Consider the following 24993-nt stretch of genomic DNA (forward strand, 5'->3'; position numbering starts at 1 on the left):
CACTATCAAAGGTTACAGAAGCATGTTGGCAACAGTCTTCCGTCACAGAGGCTTAGATCTTTCCAACAACAAAGATCTACAGGACCTCCTTAAGTCTTTTGAGACCACGAAGGAGCGTCGTTTGGCTACACCTGGATGGAATTTAGACGTGGTACTAAGATTCCTGATGTCAGAAAGGTTCGAGCCACTACAATCAGCCTCCTTAAAAGATCTCACTTTAAAGACTCTTTTCCTGGTTTGCTTAGCTACAGCTAAAAGAGTTAGTGAGATTCACGCCTTCAGCAGGAACATCGGATTTTCATCTGAAACGGCTACATGTTCTTTACAGCTTGGTTTTCTAGCCAAAAACGAGCTACCTTCTCGCCCTTGGCCGAAATCGTTCGATATTCCAAGCCTTTCAAATATGGTTGGAAATGAACTAGAAAGAGTCTTATGCCCTGTTAGAGGTCTTAAGTTCTATTTAAGACGAACTAAACCTTTACGAGGACAGTCAGAAGCTTTATGATGTTCTATTAAGAAACCTTCTTTGCCTATGTCAAAGAATGCAGTTTCCTATTATATCAGACTGTTGATACGAGAAGCTCATTCCCATCTGAATGAAGAAGACCATGCTTTGCTGAAGGTAAAGACACATGAAGTTAGAGCTGTCGCTACTTCAGTGGCTTTTAAACAAAATAGATCTCTGCAGAGTATAATGGACGCAACCTATTGGAGAAGCAAGTCAGTGTTCGCGTCTTTTTATCTTAAAAATGTCCAGTCTCTTTACGAGAACTGCTACACCCTGGGACCATTCGTAGCAGCGAGTGCAGTAGTGGGTGAGGGCTCAACCATTACATTCCCCTAATTCCATAACCTTTTTTAATCTTTCTCTTGAAATGTTTTTTATTGTTGTTTTTGGGTTGTCCGGAAGGCTAAGAAGCCTTTCGCATCCTGGTTGATTTGGCGGGTGGTCAAATTCTTTTCTTGAGAAGCGCCTAGATTAGAGGTTTTGATGAGGTCCTGTAGTATGGGTTGCAACCCTTGATACTTCAGCTCCTAGGAGTCGCTCAGCATCCTAAGAGGATCGCGAGGCTCAGTAAGGAAGACGTACTTAAAAAGGCAGAGTAATTGTTCAAGTCGACTTCCTTACCAGGTACTTATTTATTTTATGTTTGTTATTTTGAATAACTGCTAAAATGAAATACAAAATCCTTAGCTCATAATAATGTAAACAATTAATGCTGGTCTCTACCCACCCCCCTGGGTGTGAATCAGCTTATATAATCACCGGCTAAGTTTAATATTGAAAAATGTTATTTTTATAATAAAATAAATTTTTGAATATACTTACCCGGTGATTATATATTAAAGGACCCTCCCTTCCTCCCCAATAGAGACCCAGTGGACCGAGGAGAAAATTGAGTTCTGTGTTTACATTGAGTACTGAGTACCTGCACGACAGATGGCGCTGTTGAAGTACACCCCCTACCTGCATAGCGATCGCTGGCGGATTTTGAGCGTAGAGTTTTTCTGTCGGGCAGCAGAGCTGCAGCTTATATAATCACCGGGTAAGTATATTCAAAAAATTTTTTTATTATAAAAATAACATAATTAGAAAGTGGAAGAAAAATCTTGCAAAAGAAAAAAATGTATGGAAAATGATGGAAATAAAAAGTAAGATAGAAAATGCAGAACAAAAGATTATACAATCGAAAGAAAATTAAAAAAGGGACTTAAAAGAAAGGACACTTCAAAATATATAAAAAAACCCAAAGTACTTTACTCCTATGCAAAAAAGATGAATAAAGGGAGATTAGAAATAAGCCCTCTAAGAATTGAAGGACGGTTAACGAATAAAAAAAAGGAAATATGCAACATATTAGCAGAAAAATATAAGAGTGAGTTCACACCAAGAATTGCAAATGAGAATAATGAAACAGAAATAAGAGAAGAAAATTTTGAATATCTAACGGATATAGATATTAATGAAGCAGATATTGTCCAGGCTATAAGCGAAATTGAAAATGGATCGGCAGCCAGACCAGATGGAGTTCCAGCGATTTTGTTAAAAAAAAACCACACATTATCGCGAAGCCGCTTGCAATACTGCTAAGACAAAGTGTAGATATGAGTGAGATATACTGTATGTTAAACAAATTAGCTTATATAACCCCTATTTTCAAAAATGGATCAAGACTAGAGGCAAGCAATTATAGACCTGTTAGTCTAATATCACATATTATGAAAGTGTATGAGAGAGTAATAAAAAAGAAAATAATGAATCATTTGGTTAAGAATAATTTGTTTAGTATAGGTCAACACGGTTTTGTGCCTGGAAAAAGTACACAAACCCAACTGATAGCACACTATGAAAACATAAACATAAATATGATAAATGAAAAAGACACAGATGTGATCTATCTAGATTTTGCAAAAGCCTTTGACAAGGTAGACCATAGTATATTAGAGAAAAAAAATGAGAAAGCATAATATTGTGGGAAAGATAGGAAAATGGGTAAAAGAATTCCTGCAAAACAGAAAACAGATAGTGGTTGCAAATGACGAAAAATCAGATGAAGATCAGGTAATATCTACCGTGCCACAGGGTACGGTATTAGCTGCACTGCTGTTTGTTATTATGATCTCAGATATAGACTGTGATGTTAAAAACTCTGTTGGGAGAAGTTTCGCCGATGACACAAGAATAAGTCGCTAAATTACTTGTGATGAAGATAGGAACTCACTACAAAGAGATCTAAACAAAATATATGAATGGGCGGAGATAAATAGGATGGTATTTAACTCTTGATAAATTTGAATCAATAAATTATGGAAACAGAGAAGGAATGGTATATGCATACAAGGGACCTAATAACGAGACAATTACAAGGAAGCAATTAAAGACCTTGGTGTAATGTTAAATAGGAATATGTTATTCAATGACTAAATAGCAACACTGTTGGCTAAATGTAAAGCAAAAATGTGAATGTTATTCAAACACTTTAAAACAAGAAAAGCTGAACACATGATTATGCTTTGCAAAACTTATGTACGTAGTACACTCGAGTACTGCAATGTGATATGGTACCCACACTACCAAAAGGATATTGCACAAATAGAGAGTGTACAAAGGTCCTATACTGCTAGAATAGAAGAATTTAAGGACCTTGACTACTTGGAAAGACTGCAATTTTTGAAACTATACAGTCTAGAAAGGAGAAGAGAATGCTACATGGTAAGACAAGCATGGAAGCAAATAGAAGGATTTACTGAACACATCATGGAGCTAAAAATATCAGAAAGAGCAAGCCAAGGCAGATTAATAGTGCCCAAAACTATACCAGGAAAACTAAGGAAGGCGTATTGGACATTAATCCACTACGCACCAGCATCGATAATGCAGTGACTATTTAATGCGCTGCCAGCTCATCTAAGAAACATATCAGGAGTGAGTGTAGATGTGTTTAAGAATAAGCCGATAAATACCTAAGATGCGTCCCAGACTATCCAAGACTGGAAGATGCAAAATACACTGCAAAATACACTGGAAGAGGCATTAGCAACTCTTGTGGATATACGAGGTGTCTCACACTGAGGGACCTTGGGGAACCCAAGCATAGAATAAGGCAATAAGGTAAGGCTCTCTCTCTCTCTCTCTCTCTCTCTCTCTCTCTCTCAGTAAAAAACCCTTATGTGATGTATATATAAATTAACATCTATTTTCATAGATTTTATCTACATTATTTTTAGCTTATTTCCTTTTAATGCTATTTAATTCCAGCCTTTAAGATATAACAATACAAGCATTTTAGTTTAAATAGTAAATCAAATGTAAAGGACATCACACCTAAGCCTAAAGTTAAATTTATACTCTACTTAGAAATAAAATTCTCCATGTGATATCATTAATACCTGGCAGTTCTAAGCAGATACAATACTCTATATTACTGTCATTTTGTTTGTTTCATAAATAAATGTTTTTCCTCCCTTATTTCTTAATGGAAAAAACAAATTTCTTATTGAAATAAATCTCTTTAAACATAGTGTAAGATAAGAACAAGAAATGTCCCACCATAATTTTCAGTCCCCCACAGTCTTTTGATTATTAATAACAATGATGTCAGAAGAGGAATTAAGGTTCACCATGATTGACAGCTTTGGGTGATTTATGAGGAAGGGGTCATATAGTCAGATGTTTGCTTAAAGTGCTCAACACTACACTTATAGCACACAGTATCAAAGCTTGAGATAATTATATTTGAACAAATTTCATGTTACCCGATGGTAATTTTAAAAAGATAATTTAAGAAAAAAAATTTCTTCAACAAATAATGAAGTTAATGATAATTCTATATCAATTCTTAATTTCCTTATTTTTCTTCACTGAAATAACATATCTTCTAATAGAAAGTTATTCAAGCATACATAATAACATTAAGATAATCCAGCTTCAAAACCTTTACATTTTTTCAGAGAGCGAGAGAGGAAAAATCTCTCAACTCTACAGTAATGCATATATATTTCATCAATATTATATATCATCATATACTGTATATCAAATATTACACAAACATAATGTATGTATGAAAGTTTTTCGATAATTTTGATTACTGTATTAGAATCACTATACTGTACTAAGGGTTTATCAGTGAATAGTTTACTTGTGTTAGCTTTAAAGTTGAGCTGTTCTGCTTTGTGTAGTTAGTTTGAAAACCCATCCCCCGAGAGTAATTATCTTGAAAGTACGAGTATGTTATTTCTTTTTTAATATTCTATGTGGTTTTCTGTATTACTAATGACCGAATTTACAAAGATCGAACCCACGATTAAGGAGGAACAGCTATACAGATTTACTTACAGTGCTTGCCAAAACTGTGGATACTTTTTCTTACAGTGTATGGTTGCTGGTAATGCTTAGGGAAGGGCGGACGCTGCGAATGCTTCAGGGTGAAGTTGGCTATTGGTCTGCACTCCCGCTGCTTCGTTCAGGTGGCATGTCTGTTTGCAGGCATCCCTTGCTCCAAATGTTGATCTTGGCCTCTAATGCAGTGGTAGGTGTATGTCCGGAAGGGAAGAAGCTTGCTAGGTATTCATCAGAGTTAGTTTCAGCAACGCTAAAGAAGACGTCATTGAAGACTGCTGCCGCCACTCTCTCCTCAGTGTGTTGTGACTACTGCTGCTACGGCTGCACTTACGCCCCTAGATCAGTCCCCTATGAGTACGCTATAGGTGTCAGGAGAGCACGGATTGACATCGGCCTCCTTTTCAGGCTCCGTTGGTGAGAGGAACCTCAAGTGTTTGTCGTACCCCTTCGCAGGCTGAAGATCTTCATGTGTGACTGTGCAGACTGTTGATGATGGGTTATCCTAAGGAAGGCATGGGCTTCCCTAAGTTTGAAGGGAGTTGACAGCTAAGGCTACATATTCCCCGGTACCCCTTGGGTGATGCCAGTGGCACAGGGTGTGGTGGTTCCCCGTGTTAGGGAATCTGGTGGTTGCTAAGTATGGTTTGTTTTGCTCCTGGCCCAGGTGGCAAGGTGCCTCCCTTGGGCCCATTAAGGAGACTAGGGCTTTTTATCCCACACCCTCTCCAGTCATATGACTACTCGGTATCCATTTCAATGATCAATTCCAGTTTGTGCCAAAGTAATCTCCCTAATTAAAGGACTCGGGTTTGTATGGCTAAGAGAAATACAGATTGTTTTTAAAATTTGTTAATTCTGGGACATTTTAAGTGTTATTATAGCAAGGCCTGAAGTCTAGCAATAAGATTTCTGTTAATTCTGTAAAATTTATGTGAATATTTATAAGGAATAAGCATAAAAGGCAATTAATTTTATAAAACTTGCTTTCACAGAGCATAATACCCCTGCTAAAGAAAATCAATACCAAGAGAGAAATAATTAATTAATAAGGAAACCAAGATAAATCAACGAACAATAGTACTAGCATGTATAAAAAACCCTTTTAAGGTAGAAAAATAAAGGCAAAATAGTAAACTAACAATGCTTTGTGTATTGAAACTCCATTTCTTGAACTTATTTAGCTTGAACATTAACTTTCAATGAAGGAGTTTTTGAGTCCAGCAGGAAGAAACCAAAGAAAATGATGTCAAATGAAAGGCTGAAAGTTTAATAGCCATTTACTTAAATTGTTATCCTGATTAGGTTGTTTAACATACTGTAATGATAAATTAAGTTTTCTTCAAGTTCATGTGCATATTGTATACCATCATTTAACTACAGTATATAGATTCCATTTTTATGTTTTTAATCATAAGTCCCTAATGCTTTTCGTCTTTCAAGGGGATCATTTACTTAACTTACTTTTCCTGTTAAACGGTTTTCTTACACTTTACCAAGTTCATTTAGCAGTTTTACAGTCTTATATAATTCTTTAACTTCATTTCTCACCCTTCTCTTTAATGGAGGGACATTTTTCCTTTTAGTCATTCCTCTGGAGTATATCTCTTGTCTAGCTGTACCCTTTATTATTAAGAAAAATTTTTAGTTGACATTTTGTTGATATTCTCACAGGTTTTTGGTATCTATGGCCCCATTGAGCTATGAAATTTCAGCAATTGATGGTGAAACTCCTCCTCACTTTGGCCCAGCCATCCCTGAAGTAAATTCAACATGGTTTAAGTTGTTCCTGTATCATGTAACTGGGTCAGGACCTCCTTCTTTGCTTTTGCCGAAAGGTACTGTATATATTGTAATATATAGTTGTTCCTTTGTGTATACAAACCTTTCGTCCTTTAAACAGGGAAATGTTTTCAGAGTGAGCAGGAACAGACATTCATTAATGAGGTAGTTAATGACAGGTGGTCTACGCTAGCCAATAGCCCTGCCTCTCCGCCTGTCGAAAGATCAGCACTTTGGCTGTCAGCGGCAATGAGTATGAACGTACTGTTGTGTCCTTGAGCAAACTTTATTTTTCAAAATTCTATAAAGAAACTTGTGATAAACTATGTTATTACCAGGATTGACTACTGCAACTCTATCTATTACAATTTACCAAAAGTGCAACTTAAGAAATTACAGAACATAATAAACAGAGGAGCAAGACTGATAAAAGGTGTCCCACCTAGAGAAAGGATCACCCTTATGCTAATCGATTTACACTGGCTGCCGATTAAAGCGAAAATTGAATTTAAAATATGTACAATAATCCACCAAGTTATCAGAACCGGTCGTCCAAAATAATTAAGAGAATTGCTACATATTACGCTGCCAACAAATCGTGTCGACACGAGAATAGTTACAGATGGCTTCAAATGGTTGGAACCTAGATATATGTCTACTTCAGGCTCTAGAGCCTTTAAATATGCGGCCCAGAGACTATATATTAAGCTCCCACGAAACATTTGAATGATTGAAGACATTAAGGCTTTCAAGAGGAAACTGAAGAATTTCTTATTCAAAAAATCTTACAACAGTGACAATTTCACAGTAAATGAACAATACGTGATCTGAAACGATAAATACTCTGAACGAACAAGGTAAAACGACAGTGGAGGTCCTGTAGAGAGTGGGGTTCTCCTGCTGTATGGGACCGGAAAAGCAGCCATCAAAGTAAGTAGGTAAGAAAGTGATTGCTGGCTGTTGATTGCTTTTGTAATTGATGTGAAGGGAGAGATTTGCACTTGCTGGCAAAAGGGTTGACATTGCAACAAATTTATGTTTAACCCAGCTGTAGATCCACACTCTCTGTTCTTCTTACAGTGGGCATGGTTGTTTCCAATCATCTCTGTGTGCCGTGCATAGGTCGTGGCCTCCTGTGCAGAGGCAGGCATATGCCTTGAGGGTGAGGAAGAAAGCTAACCCTTCTCTGCTGTTTGGCTTGGTTAAGCCCAAGATGATACTGAAGAAGTATTTTGCTTCTTCGGTCTTCTCATTGAATGTGTCTTCTACCATCACCCTTGGCTCAGTCCTTAGGAAATACGCCTCAGGAGCGAGGAAACCTCAAAGTTACATTGGCGGTCTTTTTAGGTTCTAGTGACGTGGGGTGCGCCACACTGCATTGGAGGCTTCGCCATTTCTGTGTAGACAGCTGATAAGGAGTTTGACTTAAGGAAGGCTTGGGCTTCCTTAGGTCTTTCAGGTAGGCACTCTATGACCTTGTTGAGGGAGCTGGTAGTTAACATTACTTCTCACCTCAGTATTCCCAGTGCCAATGTCTCCCGTGGAGATTTCTAAGAGAGTTAAGGTACCAGCTAGGACCAGAGCTCATGAAGCCAGGGGTATAGACCTCACACTAGCCTTCAAGAGGTATTTTTCAGTTGGTCAGGTGTTGAATGCTGGGGTTTGGAAATGCCAGACCTACTTCACAGCCTTTTATCTTCAGGAGTATACCCACAGTTCCCTGGACACCTTTGTGCTTGGTCCTGTGGTAGCTTCTCAAGTAGTTGTGTAGCCAGCTCCGCTTTGACATGGAATAAGAAACACCTTGTCTATGGTAACATATAGATGTAAGTTTTGAAAAAGAGGTACCATGACTGGCACTTCTTCATTTTTCTGTCCGCTCTCTTTGGGACGAAGCTGTCTAAAACATTTCACGCTGGATCTGACTTGATGCTGGTGGGTTATACTTCTGAGATCCTTCCTTTAATCTAAAGGGATATTTCCCCCATTCTTCCTAACGAGGGAGAAGATAGTGAAATACATACCAACCCATTGATTATCATACGCCAGACATATTATTCTGCACTGCTATCCCCTTATTATTATTATTATTATTAAATGCTAAGCTACAACCCTAGTTGGAAAAGCAGGATGCTATAGGCCCAAGGGCCCCAACAGGGAAAATAGCCCAGTGAGGAAAGGAAATAAGGAAAAATAGAACATTTTAGGAATAGTAACAATATTAAAATAAATATTTCCTATTTAAACTATAAAAACTTTAACAGAACAAGAGGAAGAGAAACTAGACAGGAAAGTGTGCCCAAGTGTACCCTCAAGCAAGAGAACTCTAACCCAAGGCAGTGTAAGACCATGGTACAGAGGCTATGGCACTACCCAAGAATAGAGAACAATGGTTTGATTTTGGAGTGTCCTTCTCCTAGAAGAGCTGCTTACCATAGCTAAAGAGTCTCTTCTACCCTTACCAAGAGGAAAGTAGCCACTGAACAACTACAGTGCAGTAGTTAACCCCTTGGGTGAAGAAGAATTGTCTAGTAATCACAGTGTTGTCAGGTGTATGAGGACAGAGGAGAATCTGTAAAGGATAGGCCAGACTATTCGGTGTCTGTGTAGGCAAAGGGAAAGAACCGTAACCAGAGAGAAGGGTACTATGTAGTACTGTCTGGCCAGTCAAAGGACCCCATAACTCTCTAGCGGTAGTATCTCAACGGGCGGCTGGTGCCCAGGCCAACCTACTACCTACCTTCAGGTAAAGGGATTCTTCAGTTGATAATATACAGTTCATCTTAGATAGGGAGGCCCTGATAGTCTTCTCATCCCTTTGAGAGATATAGAAGGTTGCTGGAGTCATCTCCTTTGCTTACTTATGGCAGGACTTCCCAAAGTTTTTTTTACTTGGCGACCTATAAAACTCATTTCAAACATTTTGCGACCCTTCCCGGAAAAAAATATTTTCCTCAGTTGCTTATAGATTTTATCTATCTATTTATATTTTTGCTTTCACATCTGCACACAAATCAAATAAATATGTGGATAACCTAAACACATATACACCTTACACCATATTCCATACATGAATGCACACACATATTTATAGTATATATGCAGGCAGTCCTTAAGGTACGAACATACGATTTATGAGCTTTCAGATTTACGAACGCTAACCCCTGCAAGTGAAAAATATGTTTGTAAACTCTGTGGAGTTATAATTTTGAAATTAGCACCACTTCCGACTGGGTTCCGATGCCACCCCATCCACCGAGGACGTTCAGCACCAACCCGCTTTATTCAAAATTGTGTTTGTCATTGTGATCATTATAACTGTTTCTGTGTAATACTTCCATGGTAATTTTGCCTTATTTTCGTAAATTACAATAACATTAACTATGGCTGATAAGCAGATTACTAGTGTTAGTGCAATGAAGCACAAGATTACTGGTGATAATAGCAGTAGTGTAAAGAAATGGCAAGCCAGTTCAGTGGAAATGAAAGTAGTCATTATCAAGAAACTAGATAGTGGTGAGAAGATGGCCAATATTGCGCTTGCATATCAAGTAAATTATTCAACAATCGGGACTCTTTGTAAGACAACCCAGAGGTATCTGGTGACTGGGAATTATCCCAGGTGTCGGTTAACTCGTATCCCTTCATCATATCTACATCTCCGCATGAAAATGTATGTTACAGTATTTTATTATTTTCTTTATCTAATATTTAGGTTAAAATACACTACTATATATATATAGCTGCATTGTGTAATATAGATTTATGAGAGAGAAAAAGAGATGGACTGGGAGCGTATGAGCGCACAGTATGTAGATATACGTATACGCAATGTTTTATGATGAATAGTCTTTTCGTATGTGCATTAAAGTAAACCATTTCATATTCTAAATCAAGTTTGTTTACGGTGTTGTAGTGTATACTTTATCCACCAGTAAATTACAGTAATAATTTTCAAACTAATATTTCAGTATTGTACACTACAGGATCAGAAATGGATCGCATCTCCATTTATGATGTCATAATGTACAATGTAATATATAGTAGGGTATTTTATTATTTACTTTACCTAATATTTACAGTAAAATGTACTGTACTACATATTTGATTGCACTGAGCTTGTTTTTTTGTAATGTAGATGATTGGGTACAAAAGAGAGAGGGAGTCGTGCCTCAGATCAGCTAATTACATCATTTGTGACGATCAAACACATTATCATGATAGATAGTCTTTTCTTATGTACAATAAAGTAAATCATTTCATATTGTGAATCATATTTATTAACTGTGTTGTAATGTATACTGTACAGTACTTTACCCAGCAGTACATTACAGTGCTAATTTACAAACAAATTTTTCAGTACAGTATTGTACACTAATGCATAGAAAATGGTTTTAAAACTTAAATTGCAGTATTTTATTGTTTACTTTACCTAATATTTGCTGTAAAATATACTATAGTATATATCTGACTGCACAGTGTATGTTATGTAATGTAGGTACATGAGAGAGAGAATGTGTGTGTATGTGTGTGTGTTGTGCCTCAGCTGATCAGCTTATTGTGTTGGTCAATAAACCAAAACAATAAAAATGGCAACCAACAACCTACTCCTTTGGTCCGAACTACAGCAATTGAAATAATCTAGTAAATTAACCATCTGCATTTTGTTTAACCACCAAAAGTATTCATGAAGTAGATAAATACGGTAAGTTTTTAGCATAAAATTGGGTAATGAAACTATAAGATAACCTGTACATTCATTTAAAACTTAAACACAATTAGTAATTACACAAACGTAGTGTGTTCGTACGGCCACTTGTACGTTCCTTATAATAACATACTTTACATTATTATACACAGCAATTTAAGGTAATAAAGTAAGTCAAACATCAATCTGATATTGATTAACCTCTGAAAATTGTAGGCATCTGAGTTAGTCTATGGATACCATAGGCCAAGATTTAACTCTAGGAGTACTTGTGCAGAAATTATTTACGAACAATTCATGCTACGAACTGTCTCTCTGTTCCTATTATGCGCGTTGGTTGGGGACTGTCTGTATATGTATGTTTATATGTACTCTATGTATTACCCATCCCTAGATAGCGTAGGGGGAGTGGGGAGTAGAGCGCCCCCCCCCCCCCCCCTGCTCACACCTGCACTAGTAACAAACTGTCACTTTTTATTTTGACACGGAAGGGTAAAGATGCATTCTTGATCTCCCCTCTAAACTTTTTAACCCTTTTACCCCCAAGCTATTTTGAACTTTCCAACCCTTAACCCCCAGGCATTTTCTATTTCAAGCACATTTTGCAATATATTTTTTTTTAAATTGCGCTAACAGCCTTAATTTTCGTCATAGAGAGGTCAGGTTGGTCTCATTATTTTGGAAAATGCCTGATGTTTCTCATAAAGTTATCAAAAATATGCAAAAAAATGTAAATAGTTTTTTGCAAGGACGTACCGGTACGTCCATGGGGTAAAGAGATGAGTTTTGTGAAATGCACCAGTACGTCCATTGGTGGTAAAAGGGTTAACTGGCTAACGATTAAAAGAAACTGGCCTAAAAGTTTAAAAATCCTTTTTTCTTTTCAGATTGTGACCCCGGACATACCTTAGATGCAGACTCAATCACTTCCCTTGGTGAAGCAATGGTGGCCACCACTGAGGGAGTCTCTTCTATTGCTGCTTCCTTGGGGCTTTCGGGTCTCCCTGCTAAGGAGTGGTTTCTGAGGGTGCTACAGTTGGCTGCTAGACTCTCTGCTTCTGCTCACTTTCATTTCTGCAGTTCTGGCGTATGAATGAGAGCAGTGACACACTGGTTCCCTTCAGGCTTTCTAGTCGAGGAAATTCCTTTTGGGTGAACCCAGCCTTGATTACCTTTCACAGGTAGCTCTCAATGCCGACCTTCAACTTGAGCTCACCTCATTGACAGGAAGCAAAGTGTACTGCTCTGAGGTTAACCTCCCATGCTGACCAAATTTCCCTTCCGAGGGAGAGCTAACCTCCATCAGCCACTGTTCAGAAATCTTCCTGCTTGCGGGGAGAGCTTCCGACGGCGATCACAGTTGTTGGTCGCCTTTCCCGGTTGTTGAAGAGACGGCCTTGACCTGGGTGCCCCCCCCCCCCATTCCTTCGGCGGGAGTTGGATTCGTCCATGCCCCACTCTAGTTCTTCAGAGCAAAGCTTTTCGGAGCTTGATGATGACAGAGTTAGGCGACTCCTTGCAGTTCCATATCCAGACCGTCGTACCCTTGGTACAATAACGAATCTCGTGAGCAATTTCCCCTCGGGGATTTTTCCACAGATGGGGAGTCGCTGTCTCTTTCATCGATGTGTCTCATAGGTTATAACTCTTTGGGGTTATGGCCTACATCATGTTCATTGGGTACAACTAAGCTCTTTGAGCCTTCTGAGGCCAGGCCCTTCCAGACATGCACCTCATGGTTTCAACATCTTACGAGGAAGAAACTGCTGTTCTTCAAGTTCAGCACACCCTTTTTCATATCCTTGTAAGAGGAGGACATAAGGCTACTCACCAACTCCCTGTTGGGATAAGACGAGCATGAATACTTGCAAAGACCTTCGTCTTGCAGAGAAGTCATGCACATTGTTGCGCACCCATAAGGCGAGCTCTTCTGGTTGACAAAGGTCTGGGGACAACGCAGGTTGCTTACCATAGTACCAGTTGCAAGTTGGAGATTCCCTGCTTGTCGACGTACAGATCTTTAACTTACTGTTGCCTCAAGTGCTCACTACTTTGGTAACATTCCCTTACAGTACTCACATTACCTGTACTCATTCTTACAGGTGAGAATCAACACTCTCCTCGCCAGCGCTCCCCAGCATTCGTCGGCGCTTGCTAACTCTGGTCTGCGCTCCCTAGCAATCGCTAACACTCGCCAGCAAACGCTCATTGACGATGACTGGGAATCTTTGCGTACCGGGCCAACAAATCCTTACACGCGAGACCATGTTTCTTCGTGGGAAGAGAGCCCACTTGACACTAAGCATAACGAGGTGTGCAGACAAAGTCTCCTCCCTGAAGAGGTCTACAACTACAGGCATTCGCTAATACAGTGATCCCTCGCTACTTCGCGGTTCGACCATCGCGGATTCACCACTTCGCGGATTTTTTTCATAACGCACGTATATACATATATCGCGGATTTTCCGGAAATTTCGAAAATACCGTGATGTGACCGATAGTGCGAGATTGGAGAAAGTAAGGAAAATTGAATCATGATTGATTTTCAATATAAATGAAACTTTGAGGAGCAACAAAGATATCATTTGTAAGAGAGAGAGAGAGAGAGAGAGAGAGAGAGAGAGAGAGAGAGAGAGAGAGAGAGAGAGAGAGAGAGAGAGGTTTAAATGTAATAAACAAAAAAATTTGATAGGTTATAACAAATTGGTGCTTATGTAATATCAACTGTATACTGTGGACGGTTTGAATAAATTAAGAAATGGTATAAACGATACTTTGTTAGTGTATTCTTACACTCTCAAGAGCGGCAGCTAGACGTCAGCTGATCTAATCACAGCCAAAAGTAAAACAAAAAGAAGTCAACAATACTCTGTTTTTAAAACACACCCGAAATTTAAAAACAAAAGTACACGCTTTCTTAATGTGCAATTAACTATTTAAAGAGTAGCCATTTTCTAGAATAAAATGATGTTTCCCAAAAAATAGTGGTTTGCTGATGAAATCAGATGCCGTATTTTTAGCTATGATTGAAATGGATGTAGACTCGGCATAATTTTTTCGTTTCGTATTTAATTGACACTAAGAAAACTAATTTTAGTTTCTTCATCTAAATGTAAGTATTGTATAACACGAAGAGAGAGAGAGAGAGAGAGAGAGAGGAGAGAGAGAGAGAGAGAGAGAGAGAGAGAGAGAGAGAGAGAGAATCAGCTGTTGTAATGGAATGCCGTGTTTTTGTTTCGTGAGAATTTCATCGCCGCAACTATAACAACAACATTCTGTACTGAACTTTACAGTATTATACAGACTACTGTAATATGATAAAGTAAAATATTTGTGATAACCTATTTTATATGAAATGGGGCTATTTTTTTTGTTTAAAATTTACATTTACGTACGTAAAACAACTCTCTCTCTCTCTCTCTCTCTCTCTCTCTCTCTCTCTCTCTCTCTCTCTCTCTCTCTCTCTCTCTCGTAAATTGTTTTCCTGCTTTGCTACGTATGTATGATTTTATATAGATACGGTAAATAATATTTGCAATAACATATTTTCTAAAAGCTTTTACTGTAATATCATTATTTATCACTTTCATCATGCGCGTTAAATGCCTTCGTTTGTTTACTGAGCATACTTTATGCTGCCGTCGTTTCAGGCGGCGTCATAAAGACAAACATTTCATTTGGAAGTCCTAAGAAAAATTAAGTAAAACATTGGTAATAACAAAATCAACATACTGTATAATCAATATAATCGATGCAAAAACTAACCTATACACAGATGTGTACACTAAATGCGTTTGTTTCTTCATTATGATCAGAGATAAATGTAAACAAAACATTGGTTGCCATTTTTTATCGTGCTTTTTGGCGTGTTTAGGAAACGCATGATATAAAATCGCCTTTAATATTTGTGCCTGTTTTAGTTTAGGGTACTGTAGTACATGCATTAAGTGTTCTGTACATTAAAGGGTAGTTTGTTAACAGTACTACGTACAAGGGAAGGTTTTAAAAGTCTGAATATACATGTTAAATAAATACGTAAATATGGTGTCACTACTTCGCGGATTTTCACCTATCGCGGTCGGGTCTGGAATCTATCTACCGCGATAAACGAGGGTTCACTGTATGCTATAAGCATACCATAGATTTCTATTGCCATAGGGAGTAAAATATAGAAAACAGCAACAAAATCAAACCTGTGGGCTTTGCAACTTACATGTATGATCAGCACTGGTGGAAGATTGGTAAACAGAGGATACCAAGAATGTTTTTTTTTATACAAGACCTAGTGGTGTCACAAAAAGTAATGACAGTTTATCAGGTATTGTACTTCAGTGTTCAGTATTGCTTGCTTTTTTATACAGTAGGGAAGTAGAAAACTTCCATAAATAACTATAGACTTTTACATTTTGTAGTATCAATAAAGATATATTTATGATCACTTAGGAAGAAAATATCTTTGATATTTGAATATGTGATATTTGGTGACATAAGCTTGCAGAAACCTCTATAGGGAAGGATTAAAAAATTTTCCTAAGGTCGTCATGGATTTTGAAGAAAATTATACATATGTACTCTGGTATTCAAATTTATTTTTAGGTATGTAGTTTGTTTGTAGTATTAGATTTATATATTATGAAAGTGAACAGTTTGTAGTAGCTACTTCAATTTTACTTGAGTGATATATCTGCTATCTTTTTGTAAATAAAAAATTGAGTGAAATTGATAAATGAGATAATATACGTACAATCACCTTGTCGTCTTGCAACCCAAAAAAATCTATTTGTGACCCTCCATAGTTTGGGAACCCTTGCCTTAGAGGAACAGGTAGATTGATATTTAATGGTTCAAAGGTTACACTCATGAATGGCAAAGGCAAGGGACCGTGATAGTACCCGAGAGACAGGACAGTGCCCTTAGAGACTGACTATACAGTGCAAGCTACATATGATTAGCACCCAAGCCCCTTCCCCATCCAGCTAGGACCAGGTTAGGCCAGGAAATAACTCTCCCCCAACCCCCACCATCCCTGGCTCACTAGGTTGGTGAGGTTACAAAAACTATCAAGCTTAAGTGGATCTTAAACCCCCATCCAGCAGATCACTAGACAGGGATGTTTCCAATAGGCTATCACAAACCCTTTCTAGGGAAAAAAAATATACCAACCAGTTTGGTTCTAGGAGGACTTCCAAGCCATCAAACACGGAATCTCATTTAGAGGAGGAAAGATTTGTAAAACAAATAATAAATTTTGAAAGTAATTTCCATTTTTCCTAGCTATACAAACCTGAGTCTTTAAGTTAAATGTCCCTCCTTAACCAACCTTCTCAGTCCCTAGCAGAAAGACCAAAGTCCTGTTCTTCCAACAAGTGGAGGGGCTGGGCTTCTCGCCTGCTCTCACTGCTTGTCGTTAACTACCCAGTTAACGCATTCAAAGGCTATTGCACCTCATGGTAAAAAATCTCTCTTTTTAAAGTGGTCAGGTTTGTAAGTTAAGAAAAATAAAAATTGCTAAAAATTTGTTATTTTAGTCACTCTTGCTGCTTAGATATTTATATTATACTTGTAAGTAAAATTCACATTTGTAAATTGCTATGTTAGATATACTTTTTAAAGTGAAATTAAAATGAAAACCAATTTATTTACTTTTCTTGCCATCACAGTGTCCTATTTATGCTTTGGATGGAACAAAAGAAAATTAGGAAAAGTAAAGTAAAGTAGTCACAAAATGAAAATGAATAGACTGATGCTTTGTAATTCTGCAACAGCGGGTAAAATGGCTCTGTAAGACCTGCTCCTGTAATTTGTTATTAGTTATGAAAATTTTAAACTTATGCTTGTGGGTGTAAACCCTTTATATAAAAATATTGAATAAAAGAGGATGTGGTATCAGTAAGCTCTTCTCATTGGTATTTATATGGAATAAAAACTTGAATTACATTACTATAAAGTACTCTCAAAATAATGCTCTCTTTGACTCAAAATGCTGCAGCTATTTCATTTGCAGGTAGATTTTAAACATTGGAGAAACATTATCTTGGATGGATTAAACATTTAAAAAGCATTACCTTGGATGGTTATACAGCATTTCTCATTCTATTAACAAGATAAAGATGTATTTTTTATGATAAACTTATTAGTGCATTCTTTAACAAATAGTGTCTTTTCTATATACAGTACTGGAAACATTTCATGAGATTTTCCCTTTGCTATAAATCATGCTTTGGGGTGTTTTTTTTTTTCTACATTTTTTATTTACTGAAGGATAAGATATATTTGCATAATTTACAAAATGAAATGGAAAAAAGAATAAGTTGATGAACAATGGTAAGAAATGGGGAATATAGTTATGAAAGCATTACAGGTACAGTATAAACAAAGTGTTGCAGTATATTATCATATCACAATATTTATCCTCTCCTCTATTAATGCCCAAGATTGAAACATTAAGTATGTGGAAAACAAGAAATGTATGTAATGATTAAGTTTATAACGGGAAAGTGAGTACAAAATTGTTCACCTTTTAAGAAATTTTCAAGTAAGGAAAAGATCTTTCCCTCAGATGTTTCACTCTTACCATGATCATATACTTAATCTATATAGTTCAGTTGACAGAGGTTCTACAAAAGTGACTACATCAGAATGTCTATTTTCAGGTGAACGATTACGTAGATTACCAGAATGTTTAGTAGGATATGAGAAGGTTTTAGTAACACCATGGGGCCACGACCCTACTGTTGTTCCACTTGCTGCATTGTTCACTACGGTTAATGAGGCCCTTATGCATTCTCCAGTTTTTATTCAGGTAAGTCATCTGACGCTTTTACATTAACAAAGTCATATCATCTGGTCAGGAAAGTAGCAAGTCATCTGACATGCTCTTGCACTCACAAAGTCAAATTATTTTTGCTTTAATTCTCTGGTAAGGAAGGTAGCAAGTCAGCTGACATGCTCTTGTACTCATAAAGTCTTACTATTCTTGCTTTAATTCTCTGGTAAGGAAGGTAGCAAGTCAGCTGACATGCTCTTGTACTCATAAAGTCTTACTATTCTTGCTTTAATTCTCTGGTAAGGAAGTTAGCAAGTTAGCTGACATACTCTTACACTCAAAAAGTCATGTTACTGTATGCTTGTGTTAATTCTCTGGTCAGGAAGGCAGCAAGTCACCTGACATGCTCCTACACTCGTCAAGTCATATTATGCTTGCGTTAATTCTCTGGTCAGGAAGATGGCTAGTCATCTAACCTGCGCTGACACTCATAAAGTCATATTATGCTTGCGTTAATTCTGTGGTTAGAAAGGTATCAAGTCATTTAATATGCTCTTACACTCATAAAGTTATATTATGCTTGCATTAATTCTCTGGTCAGGAAGGTAGCAAGTCAACTGACGTGATCTTACACTCATAAAGTCATATTATGCGTGCTTTAATTCTCTGGTCAGGAAGGTAGCAAGTTAGCTGACATACTCTCACACTCAAAAAGTCATATTATGCTTGTGTTAATTCTCTGGTCAGGAAGGTAGCAAGTTAGCTGACATACTCTCACACTCAAAAAGTCATATTATGCTTGTGTTAATTCTCTGGTCAGGAAGGTAGCAAGTCATCTAACATGCTCCGCTCTTACACTCATAAAGTCATATTATGCGTGCATTAATTCTCTGGTCAGGAAGGTAGCAAGACACCTGACATGCTCTTACGCTTATAAAGTCATATGCTTGCGTTAATTCTCTTGTCAGGGTTGTAGTAAGTCATCTGATGTACCCGTACACTCACAAAGTTGATGTTATACTTGCGTTAGTTATCAGGGCACGACGGTAGCAAGTCATTTAATGTGCTCTTACACTGATGTCATATTATGCATGCATTGATTCTCTGGTCAGGAAGGTAACAAGTCATGTCAGATTTATAGAACTGATGTAATGCTATAATTTTGGAAATGGTGGGTATTGAGAGCTGATCCAGTCACTTTTAGAAAGCCATTCTACTGAAAGTTGTCTTGTAGAGTTGATAGATATGTTCCTTTATGTGCCCTTTTGCTTTGATTTGCAAATGGCAAGTAATTGTCAGTTGCCTTTATTTTTTTTTCATAGATGTATTACTATTAATGACTTTTATTATTTAGGCCTTTTATATTACGTATCCCAGGTCAGCAATTTTATGTTTGTGAGTTTGATGTTTGCAAGTTTGATTATTTGGGGGAAATTATTTTAATGAAACTTCTTGAAATTCATATTCTATTCCTTCTCTAAATGAAAAGAATATCAGCCATGATAAATAAGAAAATTATTAAATCTTCATAAAGATATCATAAGTAGCATCTTTTGTTTCAACTATGAAGACCCAGGATGAAATAGGCACTTGTGTAAACGACGCTTTCTCCCAGCCTCTTGTCACCTTGATTTCTCATCATTTTCAACAGTCCAGATGTGAAGGGCTGTGCTGTTGTCTGTGATATGTTTTTGTTCCTACACAAATACAAACAACTGTCCGTTAGATAAGGAGTATGTTTTCAGACGAAGTTGGATAGCCATTGAATTGTTTCATGAGTAGTTAAGTGAGAGAGAGAATGAGGAGCCTCCCCTCCCTACCTGTCAAAGTCTCTTCATTTATGACATTTTGGTTGAGAACTGAGAGGAATCCTTGAGGAGGGATATTCAGTAATACCTTGTAATACGATCATCCCATCATACAAGCATTCCGAGATACTGTACAAGCAAGCTGCCATGGAAAATTTTGCATTGAGATATGAGCACAAACTTGAGATATGAGCACGGTTACAGATCCTAACGCTTGGTAGCCAAGTGCTCGGGAGCTCTCGAAGCCCGCATCACTCGTTCATTTTGCATGATCTCTGACCGATGTATGTATCTCCGAGCTACGCTCGTGTTGTTTGAGTTATTTATATGATTATAACGTAAATTTGTAGACAATTATTCTAATAAATGATGGGTCCCAAGAAAGCAAGTGGAAACATTGGCAGTGAGAATAAAAATTGCATGATGATGATAGAGGTAAAGCAAGAAATTATAAAAAAATAGGAGCATAGTGTCCATGTGAGGGAGTTGGCCCGCCAATACGAGAGGAGTACGTCGACGATATGTACCATTCTCAAACAAGCAGAAAGGTGCTATTAGCACAAAGCCTTCCAAAGGCTTAACCATCATGTCTCAGTTACAGACTAATATAAATGACAAGATGGAGAGGCTTCTGTTATTGTGGATTAAAGAAAAGCAGGTGATGGCAGATATCATGATTAAGACAGTCATCTGTGTGAAGGCCAGTGCAATCTATGAAGATTTGTTAGAGGGGGAGACATTAATGCCAGCGGAGACTTTCAAATCTAGTCATGGGTGGTCTGATAAGTTGAAAAAGCAAACTAGGATCTACTCAGTTGTGAGGCAAGGGGAAGCTGTGAGTTCGGATATAGAAGCCGCAGAGGAGTATGTTGAACGTTTTGCCTAGCTTATTGCTGCAGAAGGTTTCATATCCCAACTGCGATGAAACTGGCCTTTTTTTGGAAAAAGATGCCACAAAAGACATTCATCACGGCAGAAGAGAAGAAACTGCCAGGCCATAAACACATGAAAGATAGATTGACTCTAGCCTTATGTGCTAATGCCAGCAGTGACTGCAAGATCGAGCCCCTGCTCGTGTAATACTCCAAAAACCCACGTGCTTTCAAGAGTCACTAAGATTTGGAAATAAAAGCTTAAAGTGATGTGGCAAGGAAATTCAAAGGCCTAGGTTACAAGGCATTTTTTCACAGAATTGGTAAAACTGGCCTTAGGTCTGGCTATCAAGAGGTGTTTGATGGAGAAAAATCTGCCATTGAAATGTCTTCTTATTTTAAACATTGCATTGCCCACCCTCCAGGTCTTGAAGATGATATTCTTGATGATATCAAGTTCATTAAGGTCCTCTATCTCCCCCTCAACACCACTTCACTCCTCCAGTCCATGGACTAACAGGTCATTTCAAATTTCAAGAAGCTGTACATCAAAATTTGTTCAAACAATGCTTTAATGTCACAGATAACTCCAACCTCCCCCTTCATAAATTTTGGAAGAACCATTTTAACATTGTGAATTGTTTAAAAATGATTGATGAAGCATGGCAGAGTATAACGTGAAGAACCTTAAATTTAGCTTGGAAGAAATTGTGACCAGATTCTGTACCTGAAAGGGATTTTAAAGAGTTCAATATGCAGTCTGACCCCGAACCTATTATGTTGGGTGAGATTTTGTGACTCAGAAAGTCCATGCGGCTGGAGGTAGATGAGGAAGATCTATACGACCTTGCTGAGAAGCATCAAGAAGGGCTCATGACTGAGGAATTGATTGAGCTCCAGTCAATGTAACATTTGGACTTTTTGCAAGGGCTCAATAGCGAGGATTAGGTGGAACCGAAGGAACTTCTTGTTTCGAGGGAGATTAAGAGAGTGTTGGCTAAGTGACAGGATGTGTTTTATTTCATTGAAAAGAGACACCCTGATAAATTGTTTACTGGTCAGGCTTCAGCTCTTTTTGAATGACACTTGCTTGACTCATTTCTGCAACATTTTGAAATGGAGACAGAATCTAAGTTCCTTGCTTAGGCATTTTTTTAAAGGCCTGCAGCAAGTGAAAGCAAATGTGAGACAAAAGGAGCTAAGACAAGTGAAGAACAGCATGAAAAAAATAAAACTAAACAATGAAAAAAAGAGTAGACAAGAATAATTAAAAAAAAAAATTCAGTCAGGTTTTCTCTCAGTTGCACCTTTCCACTGAATTGCCTCCCACCCCTAATGACATGTCATAGATCCTAAAATTAATAGATCATTATCCTCTTAACCCCTTCGTCTTGTTGACATTGGTATACATTATAACATGCCTGGTAATTCATACGGTGACGTCGGGATAACGTCATCTTTATAATCATTATAATTATTATTATAATTATAATTTTTATAAGCTACGAAAGAGTATAGCATAATATGAAAGTTGATTTGATAATTGTGATAATTAAACCATTGGCCAACATCTAGGCTTTATTGGTTTAAAAAGCTTTAACCAGGTGGAGCCTGTGATATATAAGATATAAATATAATTGTATGATACTAGTTACCCATAATCAAACAATAACCATCAGTCATAAGACAGCCTAATTCATTAATAGTTATTAATATACATATATAACAGTAATACCGTATGTATAACAGTATGGAAGTTTGATAGTTTACAGTGTAATTGATAATAGTTATTACCTGTTGAATAACAATAATTATTAGTATCTGAATGCAAACAAAAGCATTGTTATCAACTGGCACAGTAATAGCATTGTTATTTGTATGTAATATAGTAGCTACTTTTATGACATTCTCCCCCTTCTAAAATATAATACTTATTCCATATTCAATAATTCAATTATTTGCATGATGTGAATCTAGCATACAAAACTCAAATCACAGTACGTATACAACACACAATACAAATTAAGCCTATTAACTGGTCGGGTAATACGACCTGATCTCCTTGAGGTAGGAACAGGTGGTTCATCATTATGGATAGGTGATGGTTCAAGGTTATTTAAGCCTATGGAGATTCTTTTGGCTGTTCTCCAGGATCAGGAAGTGACTGATCAACAGGTAAAGGAAACTCAGCTGGAGATAAATGCTTGATTGAGACAGTAGTCTCCCTTCCATTTGGGTACTTAATATGTGCATAATTAGGATTATCCTGCAAGAGCTCTACTTCATCTACTAATAGATCATTTTTAGAATTAAGAACAGGCCATTTTAGGAGTACTGGTCCTGGTTCACATAACCAGGATGGTATAGAAGCTGCAGCAGAAGAGCGACGGGTATAGTTTAGTAATCTCATGTGGAGTAGCATTCATAGCTGTTGCTAAGAGTGAGCGAATTGATTGTAGGGCATCTGGCAACACTGATTGCCAACACTCACCAGGCAGACCCCTTGATTTCAAATTCATGGTAATTGCCTTTCAAATTATGCCATTGAATCTTTCAACCTGTCCATTACCTTCAGGATTATAAAAAGTGGTTCTACTACATGATATACCTTTACTATTAAGAAAATCTTGCAGTTCCTTGCTGATGAAGGATGCACCTCTGTCAGAGTGCACATAAGCTGGCATGCCAGATATTGAAAATAACTGACTAATGCACTGAATTACAGTTGAGGTAGACATATTACTACAAGGGAATACAAATGGGAATCTAGAATATTCATCAATAATATTCAGGAAATATTTATTCTTGTCACTACTGGGTATAGGTCATTTGAAATCACTGTTCAATCTTTCAAGTGGCTGAGTGATTTTTATCAACCTAGCATTATCCACTTTAGTAAACCTAGGCTTGTTCTCTGCACATACCTTGTAGGAAGCAATAGCCTTTTTCACATCATCTACTGAATATGGTAAGGTTTTAGTTTCCACAAAATGATATAACCTAGTTACTCCAGGATGGCACAATGCTTTATGTAGAGTGAATAAGGAAGATTGATCACTAGCTGTTGCACCACAATATGCTCTTGAAAAAGTGTCAGGGGGAATAGAAATAAAGACTCATTTCTATTTGTAATAGTGGAAGAAGCACCAACATGTCTACCAACAGTAGCAGTCGATCGGCAAACTTTAGAAAAGTGGCCCTTCTTTTGATGTTTATGACAAATTGATTCACATGCTGGACATTTCATCCTGAGATGCTTAGGATAGCCACAAAAATAACATTTAGTTGCTGTTTTATTTGTTGGATGCATAGCAACAGCAGCTAGTACATTAGTTTCAGGGGCCTCATGAACTGGGGTGGGGTTAATATTTGCACTCACTAGGTTTGTACAGATTTGTAGCGTAAAGTTCAGAATTCTTCTGCGCTGACTCCAAAGCCCTGGTCAACAGCTGTCGACAAGTCTGAAACCTTGTTCTCCAGTAAATGCTGTCTGATGAGAGATGATTGCAGACCACTAATAAAATCATCACGGATAGACTCTTCATAATATATACTAGCAGAAACAGATTTAAAAGTACAGTCTTGACTTAAAACCTTCAATGCTTGCAAATATGAGTCCAAAGTTTCACCGCCCTGCTGTTTACGAGTTGCTAACAAATGTCGGGCAAACACTTCATTTTTGGGTTTGACATACTGTGCTTTCAGTACTTGAATTGCTTCATCATAAATTGTACAATTGGATATACAAATATATACTTCAGGAGAAACTTAGTTTGTAAGAAAACTTAGTTTATCAATTTGTGCACCGTCAGGTTGGCTTATACACTAAAGAAAATTTTGAAATTTTGATATGAAAGTTGATTTGATAATTGTGGTAATTAAATCATTGGCCTACATCTAGGCTTTATTGATCTAAATTCCTTAACTGGGAAACTGTAATGAGAAATAAGATATGAATATAATTGTATATTAATTAATATACATACATACACATACATATACCAAGGCACTTCCCCAAATTTTGGGGGGTAGCCGACATCAACAAATGAAACAAAACGAAAAGGGGACCTCTACTCTCTACGTTCCTCCCAGCCTGACAAGGAACTCAACCGAGTTCAGCTGGTACTGCTAGGGTGCCACAGCCCACCCTCCCCAGTTATCCACCACAGATGAAGCTTCATAATGCTGAATCCCCTACTGCTGCTACCTCCACGGTC

General features: G+C 37.5%; 1 protein-coding gene across 2 annotated transcripts in view; it reads left to right on the forward strand.

The window, feature by feature from the left end:
* LOC137646053 (protein FAM91A1-like) overlaps nt 1-24993 on the forward strand; it is a 243008-nt gene that overhangs the window by 131922 nt on the left and 86093 nt on the right. For both annotated transcript variants that reach the window (XM_068379206.1, XM_068379207.1), the window contains 2 exons: nt 6515-6678; nt 17984-18132. In XM_068379206.1, coding sequence (XP_068235307.1) covers nt 6515-6678; nt 17984-18132 — 313 coding nt within the window. The remainder of the gene's footprint in view (nt 1-6514; nt 6679-17983; nt 18133-24993) is intronic.

This window comes from Palaemon carinicauda, chromosome 8, assembly GCF_036898095.1.
Source record: "Palaemon carinicauda isolate YSFRI2023 chromosome 8, ASM3689809v2, whole genome shotgun sequence".
NCBI classification, from domain to species: domain Eukaryota; kingdom Metazoa; phylum Arthropoda; class Malacostraca; order Decapoda; family Palaemonidae; genus Palaemon; species Palaemon carinicauda.